General features: G+C 53.3%; 1 protein-coding gene across 3 annotated transcripts in view; it reads left to right on the top strand.

The window, feature by feature from the left end:
• MBTPS1 (membrane bound transcription factor peptidase, site 1) overlaps positions 1–25,609 on the top strand; it is a 52,509-nt gene that overhangs the window by 19,884 nt on the left and 7,016 nt on the right. Inside the window, exons 7-19 of one of the 3 annotated variants that reach the window (XR_007147536.1) lie at positions 561–677; positions 1,149–1,216; positions 3,633–3,735; positions 5,272–5,423; positions 8,305–8,466; positions 12,451–12,595; positions 17,464–17,652; positions 18,154–18,326; positions 19,625–19,740; positions 20,260–20,416; positions 21,158–21,282; positions 21,976–22,053; positions 24,438–24,697. Coding sequence is in view for 1 of the 3 variants with exons in the window: in XM_047837098.1 (XP_047693054.1) it covers positions 561–677; positions 1,149–1,216; positions 3,633–3,735; positions 5,272–5,423; positions 8,305–8,466; positions 12,451–12,595; positions 17,464–17,652; positions 18,154–18,326; positions 19,625–19,740; positions 20,260–20,416; positions 21,158–21,282; positions 21,976–22,053; positions 24,438–24,578 (1,726 nt within the window). In the remaining 2 variants the exon portion in view is untranslated. Of the gene's footprint in view, positions 1–560; positions 678–1,148; positions 1,217–3,632; positions 3,736–5,271; positions 5,424–8,304; positions 8,467–12,450; positions 12,596–17,463; positions 17,653–18,153; positions 18,327–19,624; positions 19,741–20,259; positions 20,417–21,157; positions 21,759–21,975; positions 22,054–24,437; positions 24,698–25,609 lie in introns of those variants that run through there. The other 2 variants (XM_047837098.1, XR_007147535.1) reach the window with 2 other exon arrangements.

The following is a 25,609-nucleotide window of genomic DNA, read 5'->3' on the forward strand; positions in this document are numbered from 1 at the left end:
TCTTAAACAAATACTTAAATCCCTTTTGTACTAGAAGTTTAATTTAGTATTTTATAAAAACATCTGAACGGTGATACAGAAAGCCATTTGACTCTGCCAGGAAATGGAATATCAGAGAAATAATTTTATGAAATAACTTTTTTATGAGGTTTGCCCTTCAGTCTGTTGAGGAATCAAGAACCTAGACAAATACGTTAACCTACGTAGAAACTCTCAAAGGGAAGTGTCTTAGGATAAATCCTCTGAAGGAGGGGCAGTTACAGGCTTGGGGGTTCACCCCGGCAGGTGTACGTTAAGCTGAGGAGCTGGACGTTCAACCCGGAGAGACAAGCCACCCTCAGGACGCGGCTCTCCCTCGAGTCCAGCTGCAGGGACTAAGAATTTCCAGGTGCCAGAGTTTATATTTCGGAGCACTGTTTGTTCTTGGTTTTTATTTCTGAAATCGAAGTTAACGCGTCACGCTGCTTCAGAGGCTGTACTCTGCCCTTAGCAACAAAACCCTCTTGTGGCACCCGGAGGCTCCCTGAGGCCCCTAAAGTCGTTTTTGGCCATTGAACTAGGTATCCTACACCTCCTGGTTCCTGGACGCCTTCAACTACGCCATCCTGAAGAAGGTGGATGTGCTGAACCTCAGCATCGGCGGCCCCGACTTCATGGACCATCCCTTCGTCGACAAGGTGGGTCGTGTCCCCGCGCAAAGGACCGTGCTCCTGATGATGGCTTCTGCTCTGAGCGCTTCGTCCCTGCTGTGCTGGTGGCCCCTCACCCGCGAGGCACTTGCCTAGTGAGGACGATGGGCGGTGGCGCGAGCTTCGGGGACTCGTGTTGGAGGCCGCACGTTGTGCCGTGTTGGTTTCTGCTCCGAACAGCGCCTTTCTGCACCTGCGCGGAGAGCGGGCTCCTCCGTGTCCATCGTGAGGCCCGCGATGGACACGTTTTCTCAGGCCCGTGATGAGGCCCGTTTTCTCAGCACCGCGAAAACGCCGGTTGGCAAACATCCATGCCCGCGAGGGTCTAGCGTTACGTGTTCGAGGGCACCCTTCTTTTTCGAGGATTATTTTTAGGAGTCGTAGGTATTTTTGGATAGTTCTGTGTTGATTGTTTGAGAGCGGTATGTTTTCATAATTAAATGTTTGCTCGTCCCGTAGGTGTGGGAATTAACGGCTAACAACGTAATCATGGTTTCTGCTATTGGCAACGATGGGCCTCTATACGGGTAAGTATTCCCCGCAGGGATGAGTTGGAGGTGCCTTTCCCCCTCAAATAACTGTAGATCTGTGGTCTGACTCTGTGTCTGTCTGTCTGAAGCTCTGTATCGTGGGAACGTTCCGCTCACAACCAGCTAGACCGTGCGACGAACCAGGTGCCCACCACCCACTGCCCCACTGGTCCGCTCAGGCCCGTCTTGTTTCTGTTTGTTTGTCTGTTTATTTTCTTATTTTGCCGTGATCAGTTTGGAGGCCTGCAGTTTCTGTTCTACTTAAAAAAACCAAACCAAAACACCCAGAAAAGTAAAGCTTCTAGAAAGGAGTGCATTCTGCAGTTTTTAGCGAGGCCCGCTCTGTGCGAGGCCCGGGGGTGAGGCGGTAAACGGGACGGGTGCCTTCTTAGGAAAGACGGGGTTCAGACGCAGCAGGGCGGACGGAGATGAAAGTGCGGGTGGCGTGACACACCCGATGGCCTCTGAGGGTTGACACACGGGGCCGGTCGGAGGGGAGCAGAGGGGACCACTTGTGCCGGGTCGTCACGGTGAGCTGAAGCGGCGTGGGAGGCGAGACGTCGGCCGGGGGGTCGTAGGCAGTACGCCCGTGTCTGCTCAGGGACCGCTGTTGGCTCTCCCCCGCGGCTCCGGTTTGTATTCCGCGTGATGTGCGTGAGTCGTCTCTGGCGCCGACACGCTTCTGCAGCGGGACGCGTGTCTTCCTCCTGGTCGGGTTCCTGGGATGTGCTCGGTTCGGTGCCGTGCGGAGGGCGTGAGGTAACCACTGAGGAGGAGGAGGAAAGGCAGAGGCCGCCTCCCCCCCTCCGCAGTCCCAGTAGGGGGGGAGGATGTGCGCGCGGCGGCCCCGTGTCACTCGCCGCGTCGTGCGGCGACATCCCTGAGCGCGCGTGCCAGGCCGTGAGGGTTGACGGACTTACACAGAGGGTCCGGGCGCAGGGTCAGGCCGCACCGTATGAGGTTGACGTCTGTCCAGGTCAGAAACTGCCTGTGGGTGGCAGGGTCCCGGCCCGGTAGTTGTTAGTGATGCCATCTTCTTGTGCGGGGGCCCAGGGTTCTGGAGCGGCTGTGCTGCCGGGCGTCTGTGCCGTGTGTGACCCGCAGGGTGACGGGCGTCAGCATCCCCGAGCTGCGGCTCCACCACGAGGAGCGTCCGGTACCGGGTCATCGCCTCCGGTTTTCTCGTTTCCCCGTTTCATGTGTTTCCCTTTGGCCGCCTTTCCCATTTCTGCCCCCCACCCCCCCAGAATCCAGCCTGTGTCCCACCGGGGCGATGTGGGGTCATGCTGTGGGACAGCACAGGCCGTGGGGCCCTCCCGTCCCTGGGCCTCAGCCTCGCTGCCCGTCACGGAGGTCCGAGGCCACCGTGCTCGGGAGGACGGCCTCCAACGGAGGGCACTGTGAACCTGGAGCCCCCGGGAGCGGTACCTTCCTTCTTCTTTCTCGGTGTCGGTTCCTGCTCATCAGATGGATTCTAGCAGTCTTCTTATTCAGGAACCCGCAGGGGGTTGTCGTTGCCTAATCATGTCCATGCTTTTCTTTGTGGTTTTCAAGCACTTCGGCCTCATCTTGACTTACGTTGTGTTGCTGTGATTTGTTTCACTCTGATTTCTTTGCAGATCTGTGCACTTGAGGTATTAAGGAGAACTAGGTGGTTTTCTTCTGCACCTTGTCTGGCATGTGAGGGGCTCAGGACGAGGGCCTAGGGGGTTGTTCCCGGGTTCCCTGGGAGGAAGGGAAGCACCGTGCAGGTGATCAGTTGAGAACCGTGACTTCCTGAAGGTGGCAGAGAAGTGTGGGATCTGGTGGGGACAGGACGCACACCCTGGGAAAGTTTGAAAGTGAAATGAGAACGTGTGAGTGGGTGCTGGTCGTGATCGCGTGAAGTCTCGTGCTGGTCAGAGGAAGGGTTCCTCAGATTGCAGAAGCATGAGGGCCAAGTGCGTCTTGGGCCGCAGGGTGATTGATAGGTTGAGACGGAGGGAAAGAGAGAGAAGGTGCTCCGTGTACGAGATGATGGCCTCGGCCCAGCACACAGGTGGCAGAGAGCGTGGCCTTTGGACAGCCATGAGGAGCCTCAGGAGAACCTAACGCCATCTCGGGTATTTCTGGGAGTATTGGTCCTTACCTGAATGACTCATTTGAAATTACCTCTCGGGGCACCTGGGGGGCTCAGTCGTTTAAGTGTCCGACTTTGGCCCAGGTCAAGATCTCACAGTTCATGAGTTTGAGCCCTGCGTCGGGCTCTGTGCTGACAGCTCGGAGCCTGGAGCCTGCTTCGGATTCTGTGTCTCCCTCTCTCTCTGCCCCTCGCCCTGCTCATGCTCGTGCTCTGTCTCTGTCAAAAATAAATAAACTTAAGAAAAACATTTTTTAAATTACCTCTCTTCCCTTGTGTTTTTGTGCCTCGTAGCACTCTGAATAACCCTGCTGACCAAATGGACGTGATTGGAGTGGGCGGCATTGACTTTGAGGATAACATCGCCCGCTTCTCTTCAAGGGGAATGACGACCTGGGTAGGCTTGTCTTCATCAGTGGGATGTGGCACACAGAACCGTCTGTGTTCGAGCCCTGGGTGTGTGCGTGGGTGTGTGCGTAGGTGCGCGCACAGAAAGCCGCTGGGGAGGAGGCCGAGGTGTGGGTGCCTGCCCACAAGAGGTCTGGCCCCTCTATCGTCTGCCGCTGCGTGGTGACATGCTAGGCAGGGGCTGGTTCCAAGTGGTGCTTCTGCGGCCGCTTCTTTGTAACTGACCTCTGAGTAACTCACTTTTAGGTTGGTCGGATTCACCCCCCCACCCCCACCCCCCAACCCCCCTGTCCTACCTGGGGGAAAGGTGAGCAGTCCTCCGTGCCGGAGGTTTTTCTGGTGTCAGGAAGCAGGAGAAGCCAGTGAGAGCAGCTTATCAGCTCTGCTGCCTTGGAAATCATTATATTTAGCTGGAAAAATTGAAGTAACTCCAGAAAGTTCATTACTTCAGCTACTTGGGGTTTAACTGTGCCTCTGAATCGTCCTGCTTTACCCCCCCCCCCAACACAGCCCCCCGGAACAGGGTTGGATGTGAAGTTAGCTGCAGCACTTGGGTCCTCCTCCCAGCCTCTCCCGGGGCTGTGAATCATGGGCCACGTCTTTGGCCTTTCCCCAGGCCTTGTTTTGTAGTGGCGTTGTGAGTGTTGTTCCTGACGGGTCTGCAGAGCTGCCCTTGAAGGCACCTTTGCTCAGTGCCCCACATGGATACGGGTCCAGTGTCGATTTGTGTTGGAGTGCCAGGAAAGATTTTTCACTTCAACTTGCTGTATTTCTTTCTTACACAATGTAAGATCCTGTTGTAATTCACGTTTTGCCTCCATTTCCAGGAAATTCAAGAGAGTATTCCGTTAAAATCTTTTTTTTTTTAAACACTTTTTAAGTCTATTTTGAGAGAGAGAGCAAGTGGCGTAGGGACAGAGAGAGATGGGAGAGAGAGAGAATCCCAAGCAGGCTCTGCACTGTCAGCGCAGAGCCCAATACGGGGCTCGAACTCACGAACCGCAAGATCGTGACCTGAGCCGAAATCAAGAGTCGGACGCTTAACCCACTGAGCTCCCGGGCGCCCCAAAAGTACTCAGTTAAAACCTTGAGTTACTCCTGCAGTTACATGTGGATTTCCCCTCTGAAATCCCAACTGAAGTCTTCAGTATTATTCCCTGTAAAGAAACAGTTTCCTTTTTTAATTTTTGATTTTAATTTCCTGATCTTTTTAACGTGTCTCTAATTTTTAGTTTAGAGATAGAGCAATTTCCAGTTTCTGGCCTTGCAGAATTTGAAATAGTCGCTTTTAATTGTTTTATGACCTGACCCTTTTGTACCGGTTACTATAAAACGTGCCAAAAATTATTTTCTATGTTGTCCTTTTGGCTGATTTTTTTCTATCGCGGTGAATTCTGGACCAGAGCCAGCGTGCTAGTAAGGTCGCGCTGCCTGGGAATCAGTCTTGTCTCTGGTCTGGTTCTGTCCCCTCGGAACCGCGTGCAGCCGCGTGCCAGTGGTAGAGACCAACTGCTTTCGTTTGTAGGAACTCCCAGGAGGCTACGGCCGTGTGAAGCCCGATATTGTCACCTACGGTGCCGGAGTGAGGGGATCCGGTGTGAAGGGGGGCTGCCGAGCCCTGTCGGGGACCAGCGTGGCCTCTCCGGTGGTGGCCGGGGCGGTCACCTTATTGGTGAGGTGAGTGGCACCCAGCGGAGAGAAGGTGATACTGGCAGACCACGAGCGGAGTCACGCTCGTCACCAGCTTGGGTTTGAGGGTCGGGAGCACCCCGCGAACCTTGCTGCGCCTCTCTGTCCCCATGTCCACCCTGTTCCGCGTAGGGGACTCGTGGCAGAGGTGACAGGCGTGTGAAGTGTGGTCGTGAGGCAGTGTGTGAGGGCACAGTGTCCGCTACCGCGTTTGTGTCTGTTTTTGTTCTGGCTCGTTTCTGTTTATTATTTTTGAGAGCGCAAGCAGGGGAGGGGCAGAGAAAGGGAGGGAGGGAGGGAGAATCCACGCGGGCTCCACGCAGTCAGTGCGCAGAGCCTGATGCGGGGCTCAAACCCGTGAAGACTTGAGATCGTGACCTGAGCTGAAATCAAGAGCTGGATGCTTAACCGACTAAGCTACCCAGGCGCCCCTGTTCTGGTTCGTTTTGTTAAAGACTTGTGTTTTAAGAGTGGTTTTAGGTTCACAGCACTATGGAGGAAGATCTGGGATTCCCCACGTACCCTGGGCTTCCTTTTGTTTGTAACGGACTGAATTTGTGCCACAGTTGTAGTTGTTATATCAGAACGAGTGTATATCAGGCAGGGAACAAACAGATACTTTCCTGCCATATTCCTCATTTCCTTGAGGATCACTTCTTAACGTCCTCTGTTAGCTAAGGAGCTGGCTCATCAGGCGGTGGGACTGACAGTTTATGTAATTTATTTATTCCCTGTCTCATTGAGTCCCTCATCGCTGGATTAGAGCTTAGTGTTTGTTCCTTGATTTTGCACATATTGAAATTGGAAGACTCTCTTAAAGACCGTTGACCAGAATTGACACGCACGTGCTTTGACTTAGGTGGGCTGTGTTCCTTGTTCTCAAAGCTACAAAGAGATGTCTTTGGAGCTAGAATATATTTTGTATTTTCCCCTCAGATCACTCTCTACTTAGATGAGGCTTTAGCTGAGCTATTGTATTGTGGTAATGGGAAACTGTGTATTTGAAAGTTACTATATTCTGTGTTTAAAATTAAAGTAAAACAAGGAAATGGTAGTAAACGCTTTTATGTTTAAAATCCTCTTTAAAAAGTTACTGTTGAGTTTAGCTTCTAATGCCTGGGATTTTTTTGCGTTTTAATTAGTCATCTTTGATAAAGGTAGATTTCCAACTCCGTTCTCCTTTCCCCATCCTCTCCTTAGGGGTCAGGGCCAGATTCCTGAAAACGCTGACCCTGGCCAGAGTGGTCTCTGGGGAATAACCATACGCGTGCCAGAAACCCTCTTTTTTTCCCAGCTGTTTCCTTCACCCTCGCATGCAGAAAGGAGGAGGGGAAGGCAGGTGGACTGTGGGTACCAGGTGTGCTCGGGCTAGCACGCTCAGCGGAGGGGAGCGTGTGTCTAGGGCTCCTCCTGGCCACCCTGGTGCTTATGGGAACAGAGACCCTGGCTCCGTCCCCGCCAGCTGTGACTGCGGCCGGGGCTGAGGTCTCGGCCGCACTGCTGACCCTGGCACACCCCTCCCCGTGAGGCAGGCGGGGAGGTGGGGGACGAGGCTTCTGTTTCTAGCAGCTTCTCTAAAGACAGCTGCTTCCAGCATCAGGGACGCCTTTTGCTTTCCCTCTGCCCCTGCGGCACATAAAAGTGCCACTTGTGGGAGCTCAGAAACGTGCCTGGGGCACGTCAGCTCGCCTCCAGCCGCGCAGCGCTCCTGAGGAAGCAGGACCTGGCTGTTGGTCTGGCCTGTTCACGCTGGGGTGGGGGCTTGTGACGGCTCCTGAACTTCTAGCGGCCCTTTGTCCTCTCATTGAGGGTCCACCCTGGGCACCTGGGGGGCTCGGTCGGTTAAGCGTCCGACTTCGGCTCAGGTCACGATCTCATGGTTCATGGGTTCCAGCCCTGCGTCAGGCTCTGGGCTGACGGCTCAGGGCCCGGAGCCTGCTTCAGACTCTGTGTCTCCCTCTCTCTGCCCCTCTCCTGCTTGCGCTCTGTCTCAAAAATAAATAAACCTGAAAAAGAAAAAGAGTCCATCCCATCTCACCTCCTCTTTCTCTGCTCACCTCACGTTTTCCATCCAGGGCTGTCAAATTCCTCCCACACTTCCAAGACCGGCCACCATCGTAGAAAGATATTCACAAACTGAGGAGAGTCTGTATTCCTTTGTACTTGGGAGTTAAAATTGACTTGTACGTATGACACACAGACATACAAAAATGAGCGTGTTCATGTCCTGATCGTTGATGCCCGTGTGTTACTCAGTTCCTGGCCAGGTCGAGCCGTGCGTTCTTTTGTCCAGGTGCGTTCTGAGGACGCAGGGCTCAGGCCGGCCTCAGGTGTGGCTGGGTTTGTCGGGCCTCGCCCACCTGTGGTGTCTCGCACGCAGGCCTCCAGAACCACAAAGGTGGGCCGAGGCCGTTGGCCTCCTCAGGTGCCGGACCCCGGCCGCGTGCTGCAGACTGCTCTCGGGGACCCGTCCGTTTTCCTTTCCTTCTGCCAGCAGGGGATGCCCCAGCTTGTCTCCTTCCTTTTACCAGCAGGCCTCCCTTCCCCGGGGGAGCCGGTAACTCTTACCTGTTCTTGCCTCCTGTAACGACACCCTCTGAGGTCTGTTCAGTGAGTCATGGGGAACAGACGTGTCCCTGATAAACTTAGGATAAAGCCGTGTGGGAGGCTAAGAAGTAGTCGGTCCTGAGACAGGTGCAGAAACGGGCACATGTTCTCCGTCTCATCCTGCCCGAGCTCTACCACAGAAGCTCCATTGTAGGCCGCACAAGGTCCGAGGCCACGTGTTTGCATGAACACACATTAGGGGGAGTCCCATGTCCCTCCTCCTCCTGGGCGAGCGTGAGCAAACGCGTGATCTTCCCTCCAGCACAGTCCAGAAGCGAGAGCTCGTGAACCCGGCCAGCATGAAGCAGGCCCTCATCGCGTCCGCCCGGAGGCTTCCAGGTGTCAATATGTTCGAGCAAGGCCATGGCAAGCTGGATCTGCTCAGAGCCTATCAGATTCTCAACAGCTACAAACCGCAGGCAAGGTCGGTGTGTCTCCTTTAGTTAGGCCTTTCCTCTTCCCTGGGCTCTGCGGGTGCTTCTCCCTCCGCACAGGGTATCAGCCTCAGACCGGGAACCGATCGCTGGTCACATGACGTGGGACCCTCGGGTGGCGGGGGGGCTTCACGCTGCTGCTTCCGCAAGGGGGCTGCCCGGCCGCGCTTGGACCGCCTTCCACGTCCTCACGTTCTGTTACTGATAACGCAGATGGTTTAAAGTACTGATTTGCCAACTTCTTTTTGTTTTATTTTTTTATATTTTTTAATGTTTATTTTATTTTTAAGAGAGAGCACGAGTGGGGGAAGGGCAGAGAGAGAGAGGGAGACGGAATGTGAAGCAGGCTCCAGGCTCCGAGCTGTCAGCGTGGAGCCCAGCTCGGGGCTCGAACCCACAAACCGCGAGATCATGACCTGAGCCGAAGTCAGATGCTTAACCGACTGAGCCACCCAGGCGCCCCTCTTCTTTTTACTTCTAAAGCGTTCTTTTGAAATGATCTTAGCTTTGCAGAAATTTGTGAAACTGGTAAAGCGTCTGCCACGTACCCTTTACCTGGCCCTCCCCCGGACGCCAGCACCTTCGCTGACGGCACTTTGCCCGTTAAAGCCAGCGAAGAGCCCTGTGCTGCGAGGGACCCACGGACTTGGCCCCCAGGCGACCGGGCCCCGGTGCTCCATGTCCGTTCGGCCAGCGTCCAGGCCTGTGCTCGTTGCCCGGCCTGCCCGGCCTCCTCCAGCCTTGGCTCTCTGTCCTTTGCTGTCACTCGTGACTCTGACGCCTTGGGGAGCGCTGGTTACTCCTTTGTAGGCAGCCTGCCTCTCGATGGAAGTTTGTCTGATGCTTTCTCACGATTAGTTTGAGGTTACGTGTTTTTGGTCAGAGTTGTTTTTTGCTTTTAATTTTGAAATCTTCTTTTGAAGCTGTTAGATGCACAACACAGTTTCACAAATAGTGCGCGAGGACTGCATCTGACGTGACGTGGTGCAGGCCTCAAAGCCTGGAGATGAATGTTGCCCTGAGACCATGCACTGATCTCCAGACCGTGCTCAGGTTTCCCCCACTGTGCACCGCGGTCCTGTTCCGGGTGCAGGATCGGCCACTGTCCCGCGGTGCGTCTGGCGGGCCCGTCTCCCCGGTCTCCCGTGGGGATGCTTCCTCGGTTCCCGTTCCTGTCATCGCCGGTGGTGTCCGTTGGCATCATGGGATGGAGGCGGTCGCCAGGGTGGGGGCGGGGGGTGATGTCCAGGAGATCGGCTGCGGGGAGGGGACAGGAGGAGTCCGAGCACTGCGCAGCACAGGTGTGAGCGTGCGTCTGCCGGCGGGGAGCTCTTAAAGCAGAGCGGCCCGGTGGAGGAGCCTGTGCCCCACGGGATGCGCCCGCTCCGGTGCCCCTGTGTTCAGCCCTGGCGGGGAGCGGCCGAGGGTCCGTCAGCCGTGCTCCTGTGGCACGTGAGCAGCGAGGGCCGGTGGCCCCGTTGGTGACCCCTGCCAGGCTTCTCTGCTGGGTCACCGCCTGTGCCTCTGTGACTGCTGAGTGTCTCGTGCGGACGCGCTTTGAGATGATCTCGTTCCTAACGTCCTTCGGCTCGCGCGTTCTCGCATCCGTGGCTGGTTCTCGCCTGTAGCGGTCTTGCTGTAGAGACCGCCTCGTGGTGATTTTCTGTTTTTCTCATTCCTTCCACGTTTGTCCGTCGGAATTCTCCTCTGAAGAAAAGCTGTCCCTTTTCTCTCCTTTACTCACTTACTCAGTTATTTATATCCGTGTGGGCCCTTGGATGTTTAGTTTACTCTCTGGATTATGGTGTGTTAGTCATTGTTGATCTTGCTGCTCAGATGTCCCGGATTTGGCTCCCGGAGGCCCCTTGTAGCTGGCTGCTGTGCCTCTGCAGCGTGTCTCCCTCGTTTGAGCGCTTTGTGTCACTTTTTGGCAGCACGGGATGGTCACACGCTTCCGGCCCCAAGGCTTGGTGTTCGTTCTCGCTCCACGCGGCCCTGACCCTTCGATGGGAGGGCGCGCTCGGGAGCAGGGCCCGGCAGCGGTGCGTTCCCGGCCCCTGTGGCCGTGGTGGCTCCTAGGCCCTTTCAGCGCACGGCCGTCCGCACGCCGTCTGCGTCTGTCCACGGTTCTCGTCCCAGGCTTCCCTCCCCCTGCGTGGAATGGCTTTTTCCGCCACGTCACCCACAGAAAGTTTACCTATTTGCCCAGTCCTCGGAATCCATCCCGGGTAGTTTGAGAATTGCTGCCCCCTCCCTGTGTGAAAGACAGATGTCCTGACTCGAGTGCAGGACTTGTGTCTAGTCCTCACCTGTGGCTTCCCAGCTTATGGTCCTGCTGTGCCCCAGGGTTCCTTGGGATCCTTCCTTTCGCCCGTCAGTGGCGCTTTGCTGTTCAGTTTTAATACAGTTGAGTTCGTTAGTTTGTGTTTCTTTGTAGGAACCCCCCCCCCCCCCCCGCCCCTCGTGGTTGATTTCAGCGAGTTGTGTGTCAGGACGCGAGACCTCACCCTGGCTCTGCCGGCAGAGGTGTGCACGAAGGGCCCCGCCCACCCCTTCTGTCCCTGCTCCCACCCCCCAGTCTCTCCACCCTGACTGTGGGTGACAGTCTCGTTAGCGTGGGGTTTGTCCCTCTTGTATTTCGTTTTGCACAAACGAGCAGATACACATTTATGTTCCTACATCCCTTTTCTTACATTAATAAGAGCATCACTGCAAGTGCTTTTTTTTGGGGTGTTTTTTTTTTTTTTTGCACTTTGCTGTTTTCACTTCACAGTACTTGGAAATCAGTCCGTGTCAGTCCATCTTTCTTCTTTTTACGGCTGCGGAGCACAGACGGTACGTGTGCTTATGTGGGTATTTACATTACTTCGGCTATTTTGTAATCATAAGCTGTTTGTGATGGATGTTATTGTGCCGGTGTGATTAGTTTCGTTGGAGGTGTGTCTTCAGGAAAGTTCCTGGAGGTGGGATCGCTGGGTCCCAGTAGAAAGCGTGGGTGGCTTTGTGAGGTCCTGTCCTGCTCCCCGTAGGAGGGTTGTGCCCCAGCCCCACGGGAGCGCACATACGTGACCCAGAGCCCAGCCACGGGATGTCCTGTCGCGCTCTCCTTCCGGCCATTTGGGGGGCGCACAGGGGCTCACGGCCGCTTTCACGTGTGTACCTCCCATTCTGAGTGAGGGGGACGCTGCGTTCACGGTGAGGGGCCACATTCACACCTTTCTTGTCAGTTGTCCGTTCATCTCTTTTTCCCGTTTTTCCCTGCGGGTTTTTCCCTCCGTTTCTAAGAGTTCTTACAACTGGAGTTACCGACTCTGTCAGTGCTGGACTGCGGTCTTTCTCCGTGTGTCGTTGCCTTTCTACTTGTGTGCACTGTTTGTTGCCGTTCAGTGTGCTTTTCCAGTCGCCACGTCGGTCAGGCTCTTGTTATTGGAGCCACAGAAAGCTGCTCTCCGCACTAACGTACGAGGATGCCACCCGCGCCTTCTCCTCCTGTGTGTTTGCTTTCCTTTGTGTGCTGGAGACTCTCGGGTGCGTGTGCCGTTTATTCTTGTGCGTGGTGTGAAATACGGATCTAACTTTATCTTTTGCCACGTGGCCACCCCTTTGTGAGCTCTGTTTGTTAAAAAGTCCGTCTTTGCCCCAGTGATTTGCGAGGCCGTCACTTGAGACTCCGGGTCCAAGGTGTTCACCGGGTGGTCACGTACTCATTGTCTGGCCGGCCACGGCCTCTAGAGTTCTAGAAGGGTGGAAGGAAAGAGGTGTTCCCCGCTCATCCGGCTGCGCACGAGCAGTGTGGGCAGCCCAGCCTGGTGGCCTCTTGGCCCAGGGAGCGTTGCAAAGCCGGTTCCCTGGTGCCAGCCCGGCCCTGCTGCACGCAGCCCTCAGGTGCCTGTGCCGACACGCCCCCGCGGCTGTAGTGCTTCCTCGGCCCTTTGGTGACGCGCCCTGCTCTGACGCTGTGTTCTTTGTTTCAGTCTGAGCCCCAGCTACATAGATCTGACTGAGTGTCCTTACATGTGGCCGTACTGCTCCCAGCCCATCTACTATGGAGGGATGCCGACCATCGTCAACGTCACCATCCTCAACGGCATGGGCGTCACGGGAAGAATTGTAGACAAGGTGACGCTGCTCTCTCGCTTGTGGTGAACTTTGATATGGCCCAGCCTTTGTGCCTTGTCCCTTTCTCCTGACGTTAGAGGACAGGTTCTCTGCGCCCATCCAGGCTGCCAGGGTGTTGGGCGCAGTGGTTTGTTTTCTCCTGAGTCCTTTACAGATAAGCTCGGGATAAGGTAATGGAAGCAGTCTGCTACTTTGTGACTTTGGTCTCTTGAATTTGGCTCCTGAATAGACTAACTGCACTTGATTCTTCATTATAATTTCTCACCCGTAATTAGCGGCCCCCCGTAATTACCGTATTCTTGAGTGAGCGTGAGTGGGCCCCTGAGTTGAAAAGGTGTGTTCCTTTCTTGAATTTTGTCCCTGTAATGCGTCATACTTGTTGCATAAACATTATCATAACAGTAAAGGACGGGAAAAGAGAACACAAAAATCACTCCCAGCCCCAGCACACGAGCATAGCCACTGTTTGTGAAACATTCTTTTCCAGCCCTTACCTGAAGGACGTGTTTTTGTTCTCTGTGCAGCAGATAGAACTTAAGCCCCCCCCCCTTTTTTTCAGCTCTCATTATATTGTAAACGTTGTTAAATGTAACTTACGCACAGCCCCAAGGTACCTGGCTAACAGCTGTGTAGTATTACATAGAATTATTCAGTCATAATTTACTTACTACCTTTTTAACCGAAAACACTTTTATTTTAGCCTTCAGGGAGCAATCTGTTCTTCTTTTTCAAGATAATCATGATTAGCTACAAAAATGGGCATTTACAATGCAGCTTTATATAATCTGAACGTTAAAGGTTGAACGAAATTGGTTTAGTTGTCGTTACAAGACAAAACAGTCTAGCACAAGTCAGGGAAATCCATTCATACTCGGGTCCTTGTCGTCAGCATTGTTCCAGTATTTCCATTGAGCAAACTCTGATCTAATTTAGTAAGCCTTTCTTCCCATGTGATTTGGTACAGAGTTGCCAGGAGTACCTGGGTGGCTCATTTGGTTAAGCGTCTGGCCCAGGCTCGGGTCAGGATCTCGCTGTTTGTGAGTTCGAGCCCCACATCAGGCTCTGTGCTGACAGCTCGGAGCCTGGAGCCTGCTTCAGATTCTCTGTCTTCCTCTCTCTCTCTCCCTGCCCCGCTCATGCTCTGTCTCTCTCTCTCTCTTTCTCAAAAATAAACATTAAAAAAAAAATTATGAGGGGTGCCTGGGTGGCTTAGTCGGTAAAGCCCCTGACTCTTGATTTCGGCTCTGGTCATGATCTCATGGACTCAGGAGTTCAAGCCCCACATGGGGTTACATGCTGACAGTGCAGAGCCTGCTTAGGATTCTCTGTCTCTCTCTCTCTCTCTCTGTCTCTCTCTCTCTCTCTCTGTCTCTGTCTTTCTCTCTCTGCCCTTCCCCTGCTCACTCTCTGTTTCTCTCAAAATGAACAAATAAACTTAAAAAAACTTAAGAAACCAAGTCGTCAAATCTCAGAAATCTACCAACCATTTCCTTATCATCCTTCTTCACAGTATGAATTTTTTTTTATTTATTTGTTAGAGAGAGAGTGAGTTGGGGAGAGCGGCAGAGGGAGAGAGAATCCCAAGCAGACCCCACACTTAGCGCAAAGCCTGATGTGGGGCTCGATCCCGTGACCGGAGGAACCTCAGGTCATGATCAGAGCCGAAACCAAGAGTTAGACACTCAACTGACCGAGCCACTGAAGTGCCCCACTCAATATGAATTCTTGTTTGTTTGTTTATTTATTTTGAGAGAGAAAGAGAGTGCCAGCAAGGGGGGGGGGGGGGGAGGGCAGAGAGAGAATCCCAAGCAGGCTCTGCACTGTCAGCACAGAGCCAAACATGGGGCTCGAACCCTCAAACTGTGAGATCCTGACTTGAGCTGAAATCAAAAGTCGACGCTTAACTGACTGAACCCCCAAGCACCCCCACAGTATGAGTTCTTGATGTTAAATTTGTCTGCAAGCGCGGAGGCAGCAACTGTGGCTGGTTAGCGTCGCGTTAGCCCCATGGCTGTGCTGTAAGTGGCCTGTATCCGTCCGTAATTTGCTTACGGGTTCCCCCTGCTCAGACAGTTAGGGGGTTCCAGCTATAAACATTCCACCGAATATCTCTGCTTCTATGGTTTCCTTTTCTTCTGAATTGTTTTCTTAACGTAAACTACCTGGATTGGAATTCGAGTCAGAGGGTTTGGATGTTATCGTAGCCCTCGGTTGGTACATGCTGCGAATTCTTTCCAGAGTTACATCTGCTAAGACTGCTGCGGGCAGTGCTGCCAGCGGCCTCCAGAGGGCGCCGGCTCCACTGCCCGCACGGGGTGGTGCAGCCCTTTTTTTCTTTTTAATTCCATGAGGTTTTTAAAAATCGAGATAGAATTCACATACTACAAGATGCACTCTTTTAAATCCAGTGATTCAGTTAGTTTCCAGTATATTTGCAAGTAGTAATTACAGCCATCGCTGTTCTATAATTCCAGAACATTCTCATCATCCCAAAAGGAAACCCTTGTTAGCAGTCATTCCCCACTCTCCCTCCTCCCAGCCCCAGGCACCTCCCAACACGCTTCCTGTCTTTCCGCATTTAGCGGTGGAGGACAGTCCACATACACGGGGGCCCGGGCGTCTGGCCTTTCACGCAGCCTGTGGGGTCTTTACGGTTTGTCCCCTGGTAGCGCATAGCAGTGCTTCCGTCCTTTGTAAAGCTGGATGATGCTCCCCCGCGTGGATGGACCACGTTTGCTTAGTCATCCATTGGACGTTTTTGGTTTGTTTCTAGATCGTTCATTTTTTTAACTTAAAAACTAAGGATGAGGGGGCGCCTGGGTGGCTCAGTCGATTAAGTGTCCGACTTCAGCTCAGGTCACCTCAGATCTCACTGTTCGTGGGTTCGAGCCCCGTGTCGGGCTCTGCGCTTGGAGCCTGCTTCGGATTCTGTCTCCCTCTTTCTCTGCTCCTCCCCTGCTCTCTCGCTCGCACTGTCTAAAAAGTAAATATAATAAAAAACATTAAAAAAAAACAACTGGAGAGGATCAAATGGGTATCTTGCCGAACGTGCATTTCAGTTACCTGGGAGTTCACTGTCTCCAGGTTTGCCCGCTGCCTGTATCACCTCTTGTGTGAGTTGACTCTTCATTCCTGCGGCCGGTTTTTTCTGCTGGAATTTAGGTTTTCTCAGGCAGTGTGAACAATGTCTTTCTGTCCTAGAGAAATTAGCCATGGATGTGTTTTATGCAACAGTTTCTCCCAGATTACTGTCTTTTTCTTTTTTTCTTAAATTTCTTAAAGTTTTTTTTTAACGTTTATTCATTTTTTGATAGAGACAGAGCGTGGGGGGGAGGGGCAGAGAGAGAGGGAGACACAGAATCCGAAACAGGCTCCAGCCTCCGAAGTGACCGCACAGAGCCCAACGCAGGGCTCGAACTCACGGACCGTGAGATCATGACCTGAGCTGGAGTTGGACGCTTAACCGACTGAGCCACCCAGGCGCCCCCCCCTCCCCCCCGTCTTTTTTTTAGTACAAGTTGTAGTATTATTTACTTACTTATTTTTGGTTTTGTACAAGTTCCACACTTTGATATGGTTGAGTTTTCGTTTTTTGTGATTTTTATTGTTTCAAAAATTAGACACTTGATTTTCCAGAGATCCGATAAAATCTCGATTTTATCTTCTAACGTTCCTTTTATGCTTGTAAAATACTTAGTCCTCTCTTCACCGTTGAGTTAATTTGATATATGGCCTAAGAGATGGCTAAAAATTAACTTTTCTGTTGGTCGCCAGTGGTTCCAAGAGTGTTTATCACAGATCCCTTTCTTTCTTCCTTGTTTGTGATGCTGTATCCTGCAAATATTTCTCTTTTTCAGATTTGTTTGTTTGTTTGTTGTAAATATGCTGACTCACTTGGGGACAATATTGCTCTCCGCCTTGCGAGGGAAATGAGTAATTTAGGTTGATTTGAAATACGGGTTCATTTCCTAAGAGGAAATCTGTGTTTCTTCCAGACGTCTCCTCTCGTGCCTCCTTCCTCAAGGTTGGGGGGGACTGAAGGGGCCGAGCCCCCTCTTCCTCTGGGCGTCCCGCAGAGACCTCTCCCTGCCCAGCCAGTAGCTTTGCATTCTGAGTCTGGACAGTTAGTCTGTGCCGTTGCATTATTTTATTCCTTTAAGTTAACGTTTAATGTGATTCTTGAAGCATATACCGAATCGGAGTCTGTTCTCAAATTGGACGGATTTCATTTATTGACGTTCTTTATCAGATGGAAGTTCTTTGCCAAAGCGTGTGTCCTCCGTTTTTAAGGTTGGGGAAAGAATTCTCTTTAAAACTGGAGGCTGCTCTCTCTCTCAAAATAAATAAACGTTTTAAAGAATACAAAAGTACAAAAAATAAAATGGGAGGCTGCCCCAGATAGTGGTTTCTAGACTTTTCTTTTTTCTTTTCTTTTTTTTTTTTCAACGTTTATTTGTTTTTTTTTGGGACAGAGAGAGACAGAGCATGAACAGGGGAGGGGCAGAGAGAGAGGGAGACACAGAATCGGAAACAGGCTCCAGGCTCCGAGCCATCAGCTCAGAGCCCGAGGCGGGGCACGAATCCACGGACCGCGAGATCGTGACCTGGCTGAAGTCGGACGCTTAACCGACTGCGCCACCCAGGCGCCCCTTTTTTTTTTTCTTTTATTTTTTTTTTCAGCGTTTATTTATTTTTTTTTTGGGACAGCAGACTTTTCTAGTGGGTGACGTGCCAGACGTCCTGTAGTCTGCTTTGGTTATAGCTTGCCTAGGGTCTGAGGATAAACTCGACTTTGCACTACGTAATGAAATATTAACGCAGGTAACTCAGGTGAGCGTTTCACGTCAGCCTTTGCCTTTGTCCTCCAGCCTGACTGGCAGCCCTACTTACCACAGAACGGGGACAACATCGAAGTGGCTTTCTCTTACTCCTCGGTGTTGTGGCCTTGGTCAGGCTACCTGGCCGTTTCCATCTCTGTCACCAAGAAAGCGGCCTCGTGGGAAGGCATCGCGCAGGGGCACGTCATGGTCACCGTCGCTTCCCCGGCGGAGGTGGAAGTAAGTGTGGGCCAGGGAGGGGCCCGTTCTCCCGACCCCTGCGCCGTCTCCTGCCGGGGTCTCGGGGTGGGGAAGCCCGGTTGGAGGACGTGTTGGGCTCCCAGGCCATGACCCGTGCTCCCCGGGCCTGTAGAGCGGCCGATAAAACCTACTCGGCAGCGGGCGATGCTGCCTCCCGTTCTGTTGCCGGGCGACGGGAGATTCCACCATTCTGGGCCACGTTTTGGGTCCACAGTGGTTGCAGAAATGTGCCTTCTCCAGGAGGGGCCGTGTAGTCTAGGAGTTTTTAGGAACAGGGTGCTTAAATTTTACGTCATAAACTCTTAGACGAAGAATTTTAACGGGACGAGTTTTACGGTTCTTTCTACCTTCGTCAGTAGGAATTCTCGTGTTTGAGGTATTTGCGTGAAATTGGTAGACAGTGATTTTTTTTAAGCCCCAGAGCCCGAAGGTTTCTTCTGAGCCCAAGGGGCCATTCAGATTTTTGTAAATTTCGTTCAGTCAAAAAGTGGTGCAGAGCAGACGTCAACCGTGAAGCTCCCGATTAAGGTGAAGATCATTCCTGCTCCCGCCCGGAGCAAGAGGGTTCTCTGGGACCAGTACCACAACCTCCGCTACCCGCCCGGCTATTTCCCCAGGGACAACCTTCGGATGAAGAATGACCCTCTGGACTGGTAAGCGGCCGCCACGGCAGGACCGAGGGTCGCCGCCCCCTCAGGGGGCCCGACCTCCGCGCCCCCCAGACGCGCTCAGGGCGCTCCGTGCTCCTCCTTCCGGACCTCTGTCCTGGGCACTGGAACCCCGAGCTCGCCCTCCATTGCCGTCTTCCCCTACTTCTGCTGGATCCGTCAGCAGATCCTGTCAGCCCTGCCTCCGCAGTGCCTCCCGGGTCCTGCCCTAGGGGCCGCTGCCACCCACCCTGCTCCCCACCTGTCACCCCCGTGCAGGCCGCCGTCATTGCCCGCACGGCGTCCCAGCCTCCTGGCCAGTCTCACTGTGCCCCGAGTCCATTCTCCACGCAGCAGCCCTGGTAATCCCGACAGGCAGAAATTGGGGCAGAGTCGGCCTAAAACTCTGCGTGGCTGCCTATCCAGACTTCCTCACGTGCCAGACCCCCTGGTCTGTCCTCCGCCCTCCAGACCCTGCCCCGTGCAGCCCCTCGGCCTGCCCTCCTGGCCTGCCCCCCCTGGCCTGCCCCCCGGGGCATCTGGCTTGGCTGCCGCCGGGCCTGTACGCCAGGCTCACTGCGGCCCTCGTGTGAGTACCGGGGTCTGTGGTGGGAGGAAGGAGCCCCGAAAGCTTGGAGCCGGCCGCTTACAGGTGCGGTGTGCCCTCTGTGAAGACGTTTCTTACTAGAGGCAGGGGGACAGAAGTGGTGAGAAGTCCGTAGGTCGAGGGAAGGCGTCCTGGGGAGGCACACGGGCTCAGCCCTGCGCAGGAGCTGGCTCTCAGGGGCCGGGGGCCAGGCAGAGAGAACGAGCCCTGGGCCCCTGGCGCCTCCGTGGGGCGGGCGGGTAGCGGCTTAGGTAGAGGGCACGGTGGGAAAGTGAGCGGGTTCGGGGCGAAGGGACGGGGAGGCGACCGCGTCTGCGAGGCACGGTTCGCGTACTCCCCGGCCGGGGCGGCTTGTCCGGAGCCTCTGCGTTCCTGTGCTGCCTCTGGGCGGCGGCTCTGGCCACGGATGCCGCCGCCAACGTGACGCTTCGGCGTGCTTTACGCACCAGCTCTTGGGCCGTTCCTCCTCCTCGTGGCGTCTCCCTCGAGCGTGTGCCACACGCACGACTTCCTGTTATCTGCCGTCTTCCGTGCGAGCCCAGAGGACGCTGGTCTGGAGAGGCCGACTTCTGTGCGGGGGCCGGAGCCCCCCAGGCCTCTGCCGGCCGTGAGCCGGGCTCCTTCAGAGGCGCCCGGGTTTCCGAAGCGGCCGCGAGGGGAGAGGGGTCACCCTCGCGCGCGACTTCCTGTTTTTCAGGAACGGTGACCACATCCACACCAACTTCAGGGACATGTACCAGCACCTGAGGAGCATGGGCTACTTCGTCGAAGTCCTCGGCTCCCCCTTCACGTGCTTCGACGCCAGTCAGTACGGTGAGTGACCGCGAGGTGCCGGCCGCGCGTGGGGAGGTCGGCGAGACGAACCGCGGGGTAGAAGAGGCGGCGAGGGAGCGGGCGCGGGGCCTCCTGGTCCTCGGGGGGCTGCAGCGGGGCTCTGGGGCAGAGTGGCCCTGTTCCCGTCTGGTGGCAGTGGTGGTGACCTTCAGGTAAAACGGGACCTGCCAAACTGGGGACGAGGACGTTTGCTCGTCTTTTGTTTATCTGTTTACTTTCATTAAACTGGCGCCGCGTTTTGCTTCTCGAGTGGGTGAAACGTGGCTACGTCAGGGGTCACACGTGACACGGAGGCCAGGGTAGTTCGTGGGTGTCTGTGCCTTTGGACCCCGGTCCCTTCTTGCTCACCCCACCCCCTTCTAGAGAGCCCGCGGGGCCACAGACCGAATATTAGAACCTGACAGCTTGACACGTGGGCGCCACCGAAATGCTGTGTTTCTGAAGCAGTGACGCCCGCGGTTCCGAGGCGTGACTCACCACCGGCACCTTGTCCCTCAGGAACCTTGCTCATGGTGGACAGCGAAGAGGAGTACTTCCCCGAGGAGGTGGCCAAACTGAGGAGGGACGTGGACAACGGCCTTTCTCTCATCGTCTTCAGCGATTGGTACAACACGTCCGTCATGAGAAAAGTCAAGTTTTACGATGAAAACACAAGGTACTGAGAGCAGTTGGTATCGGGCTTTTCGGGAGTGAAATTGTTTGCGGCCGGTACAGCAGACGACTGGCCCGCTGGCGGTCCTCCCGGCCGTCGGATGCAGGCTCAGACGCTCGGGCGGCGCGGGCTCCCCTCCCTCAGTGAGACGTTCCCCAGAGAGTCGCTGGCGGAGTAGGTCCGCCGCTCCTTGATGCCGGGGACGGAGCGAAAGGTTCCTTGCCTTCCCTTGTTGACCTTCGATGCGTGACTTTGGCTTTTCTGCTTGCTCTTTTTCATGCTCCCGTCTCTGCTGTGGAATCTATACACGTGTAAATGGGTCGAAGGAACCGTTATTTCAAGGAACCTTCCAGTAGATTAATTCTTGGTCAAGGATTCCCAGTGTTTTATGCATGTGTCTCCATCACACCTCGAATTTTCTTCCTCAGAGCCTGCGACTTCCTCGCACTTCAAAGGCTCCTTCCTCCTCTCTTTGCTTTGGCGGACTCTCTCAGGCTCCAGGCCCTATGGCTGTGTGCGTATGGACCTGCCGCGCATCGCGTGTAGTAGATTCATCTGGGGTTTATTCTGCACGCTGGCCGGAGCACGTACGCCGTGTTGCCACTCAGAGCAGACAGGAGCTTAGAGCTGAAACCTTAGTGTGCACAGGCAGGACTCTGCAGGGGGATTCGCTTCGTCCTGAGAACACGGAGCGTCTGGGGGTGTTTTAACCCCTCATGACCCGCACCCTCGTTTCTTCCGCAGGCAGTGGTGGATGCCGGACACCGGAGGGGCTAATGTCCCTGCTCTGAACGAACTTCTGTCTGTCTGGAACATGGGGTTCAGCGATGGCCTGTATGAAGGGGATTTTACCTTAGCAAACCATGACAGTAAGGTTTTGCGTTTGTTTTTTAATAGGGGCGCATTCTCTCTTGAGGTGCCCGAGTGGAGGCTGTGTGTCTTTGACGTCAGGGTTTCAGAGGGAGGGAAGGGTATGACGACTAAAGAAGTAGGGCCGTGGGGAGAGCCGCTGTCTCTAGGAGCGACTTCTGTGTTCTGTAGTAAAGCTGGGCGGGAACACCGCTGTGGTTTCATCCAGACTCTTAAAAAGAATATTTTCTGCAGCATTCGCAACCGTAGCGCCACCTGTCTGCTGCTTTACGTGCTGTGTGTTCCCAGAGGAAGTACCTCCTGGGCCCCCGGCGAATCAAATCCCATTTATGACATCACTTTGCACGTCCCACTTACGTTTCCCCACAGATGAGCTTTTGGTAACTGGCTTCTAGAACAACATCGTGAGCATGATTGTTACTGGCTGTGCTCGTCCTGACTGAAAGCTCAGACTTCTCAAGTCTGTTCAGAAACCGTACGTTAATAGCATTTTGTAACTTGAATTCTGACGTAATTACTTGTTACTTAAGCGTAACCAGGTGTCAGCAGCCTTTGTCTTAAAAGTAAAAATAACGTTAGAAAGATTATCATATCTGAACATTATCATATCTGAAGAGTGCATCTTAGGTCAGTGAGTAGCTCTTGATAAAGTGTTAAGCATCTCTGTGTCACTGTAACTCTGAACTTTCTAGTGTATTACGCGTCAGGATGCAGCATCGCTAAGTTTCCAGAAGATGGCATAGTGATAACACAGACTTTTAAAGACCAAGGTAAGGAATGCTGCTTTGGTTGCTTTCCTTTTTTTTTTTAAGTAACGGTTTTATTGCCTATAATTCACATTTGCTTTTTTAATTTTTAAAAATTTTTTTCACATCACTCTTCTAAGGTGTACGATTTTGTGATCATCGGTGTATTCACAGAGTTGTGCAGCCATCACCGTTGTTTGTTTCCAGAACATTTTTATCACCCTGTATCTATTAGCAGTTTTGTTTTTTAAAAAAACTTACTGTGTTGGGGCGCCTGGGTGGCTCAGTCGGTTGGGCGTCCGACTTCGGCTCAGGTCATGATCTCGCAGTTGCTGGGTTCGAGCCCTGCGTTGGGCTCTGTGCTGACAGCTCAGAGCCTGGAGCCTGCTTCAAATTCTGTGTCTCCTCTTCTGTCTGCCCCTCCTGTGCTCAGGCTCTGTCTTGCTTTGTCTCTCAATAATAAGTAAACATTAAAAAAAGTTTAAAAAAATAACTCATTGTGATATAATTTGCATGGTACCTACTTTAGGCAAGACTTCTGGGTGGTGGCTCTGGGGGCTGCAGAGATAGATAAGTTTGAATCTATGTGGATACTGATCACTGCAGACTAAATGGGATTTCCCGCAGGAGGGCAGGTGTTGAATATTTGCAGATTTTCTTTTGTATTTAAACTACCTTCAGAGTTGCTTGAAATTTTCGTTACTGTTTGTGAATTATTCTTCTGTGACTGCCAAGATGGCTAGAATTCTAGAAAAACGTCGACTGAATTTTAAAGCTCTTAACTGTGTACAGAATATTAATTACACAGTCATCTCTTAAAATTCCCCTAAGAATTGGAAGAAAATAGGGGCGCATGGCAGGCTCGGTCAGTAGAGAGTGGGACTCTTGATCTCTCAGGATTGTGAGTTTAAGCTCCTCCTTGGGTGTAGAGGTTACTTCAAAATAAAATCTTAAAAAAAAAACCCAAAGAATTTGAAGGAAAGCAAGATCTTCCCTCGCAGTTCTGGTTCTAATGAAGTTTAATGTTTGCTGTAATTAGAAGTTAGGGAGTTGCATTCGTTGAAAATGACAAAGCAGAATTTCCTGCTTATCTATCTGCATTTCCAAGATAGAATCTACTTTTTTTTTGCCTGGAGGGAATTTTTTCCTTTTCATCGAGGCGAGGTCAGTCTGTGAGCAGATCTGTGTTTAAAAGGTTGCATTTTAACTGCAGGTACACAAATGATTCTGTCTTCCCCGTCACTGGCCGGGTTTACCATGGGTTAGTGGCTCCTTCTGAAGTCTGTCTCTGCCCGCTGGTGGTGTTTCTGGTGCGGGTGTCAGCAGCGGCCTCGTCATCAGCCTGTTGCTGCCTGGTTTTGAGGGGAGAGGAATCACAGTGGATGTGAGGGTGCCTACTTTATTGTGTTCTGTTAGTGAAAAGAAAAACGAATTACCTTGAAGTCTTTTCTGAGGGGCTTTTTATATCCAGATGACCTTTTAGTTGAATCATCCTTTGGGTACAAAATAGGAATTTGACAATCTGGGTTATGCCGGGTCGAAAGGGACCCTTGTCAGAAACAAACCTGGGACCACGCGGCCTGTTTCGTCGGTTTTCCCGCTCTGTCTTTCCCTCCAACAAAGAGAATCTGGTTTTCTCTTCCGCTCTGTTCCTGCTGGGATTATCCACAGAGAGCAGGAAATGCCGTGTCTTTATAGCCGCAGACATTTCAGACGTCACCCACACGGCAAGTGGCGAGATGAAGATGTGCGTCGTCTCCAGTGCAGAGGAAGGCGTTTGCTGCAGGGCTAGACTCTCAGATCACGTGGGTCACCGGCATCTGCCGTCCGCGGCACTTATGCGCCCGTGACTTCTTGATTCGTTAAGACGCCGTAACCTGTGTCATCGGATTGGGCAGAGGTCAGAGAGCTCTGCTGTTGGAACATTTGTAATTGTGACACAGATATGACGGTTGTCGTAAATCTGCATTTAAAGCATACGGGCGGAGGATCTAAAACGGGCGGAGGATCTAAAACGTAGTGACGTTTGTCCTGACTTTGAGTAGTGAAACACAAAGCCGGGGACACGTCACCAAATCCTCAAAGGTGTGTCTGTTGAGTGGCTGGCCTCCCCTGTGAGTGTAGTCCCAGGACAGGCCTGAAGCATGGTCGGAAGGGACAGAAAGCCGCTCTTAGGATTGTAGGTACCCTGTATTGCCGTTTCCAGGGAACACGTCAGAGGACCGTGTGGAGGTGAGTTTTGCTAAAACCCAAATTCGTGGCGCTTAGGACGTTGTCCTTTGTAAAAGCTTGCACCGTCGTGATTGGATGGTGGAGTTTGCTGTGATTGTCGGTGCTGCACGGGCTAAATGTCAAGTGGCAACTGGAAAATCGTTCCTCAACGTTTTTTTGTGGTGCTGTTATTTCAGGATTGGAGGTTTTAAAGCAGGAAACGGCCGTGGTCGAAAACGTCCCCATTTTGGGACTTTATCAGATTCCAGCGGAGGGTGGAGGCCGGATTGTGCTGTACGGAGACTCCAACTGCTTGGATGACAGTCACCGACAGAAGGGTGAGGACTGATGTGTGGCCGAGAAGCAGACTGGGAGTCGTGACCATGACATACCCCCCTTGTCCCTGAAGAGGCACCGGTAAGGTGCTGGAGAATAGAGACCTGCCCGTGAGAGCCAGGTGGGCAGGTCCCAGCTGCTTGGGTTGTGTGGAGCTGTGGTTGGGTACCCCTCCCTGAGGAAGCCCCAACAGACCGCATGCGCCGCCTTCCCCTCGTGCTGTCGTCACCAGGCGGGCGGGGGCCAGGGCCGTCGCATTCAGTGGAGTGGCTCTCTGCCTGACCCGCCCCAGCGTCCCCCTCTGGCGTCTGCACGTCACAGGCAGTGCCACACGGGGGGCCCTTTCCGGGCCGGATCCGCTCTTCCTGGAGGGCCGGCGCCTGGCTCCCCTCCCAGACTTGGGGATTTGGCTGTCGCGAGCCTTCATCAGTGGGGGTGTTTGGTACCCCCGTCGGGGGTGGGGGGCTCGCCCAGGGGGACTGGTTCTTAGCACTGCTGTTCTTTGTCAGCGTCTCTCTGTGCCGCCTCCGAATTTGGGGGTTTGAGTCTGAACGCAGTTTATGTCTCATTTTGTAAAGGAGGAAATGGGACGTAAAAAGTGGGGCGTCTTTGGCCTGGCGAGGTGACAACAAAACCAGGTCCTGGAGAACGGGGCTGGGGAGGGGGTGGGCACCTCACGTTTGCGGATAGGGCAGGTAGGGGACGGCCCGAGCAGAGCAGAGAATGAAGGCCTGGAACGTGAGCTGGGAGCCGTGTGCTCCTCTCTCTGGGTGAACTTGAGGTTGAATAAATTCCTAGCGTTTTGTGTAAATCCTTAGAACGTGGCTGGTCTTTTTAAAAAGGTTAAAGTCACAGCTGAAAGGAGATTGATGTTTTATTTCCATAGAGGTTTTCTTTTAAGACCGGAGATCTCCTGGTAAGAGTCTTTATTAAAATTTTAAGTGCTGGAGAGGGCTGTTGTGGTTCTAATACTCACGGTGGCAGTGCTCTGAGCACGTGGCCAGAGCGCCCTTGAGTGAGCGAAGTGCCTGCT

This window comes from Prionailurus viverrinus, chromosome E2 (genome assembly GCF_022837055.1).
Source record: "Prionailurus viverrinus isolate Anna chromosome E2, UM_Priviv_1.0, whole genome shotgun sequence".
NCBI classification, from domain to species: domain Eukaryota; kingdom Metazoa; phylum Chordata; class Mammalia; order Carnivora; family Felidae; genus Prionailurus; species Prionailurus viverrinus.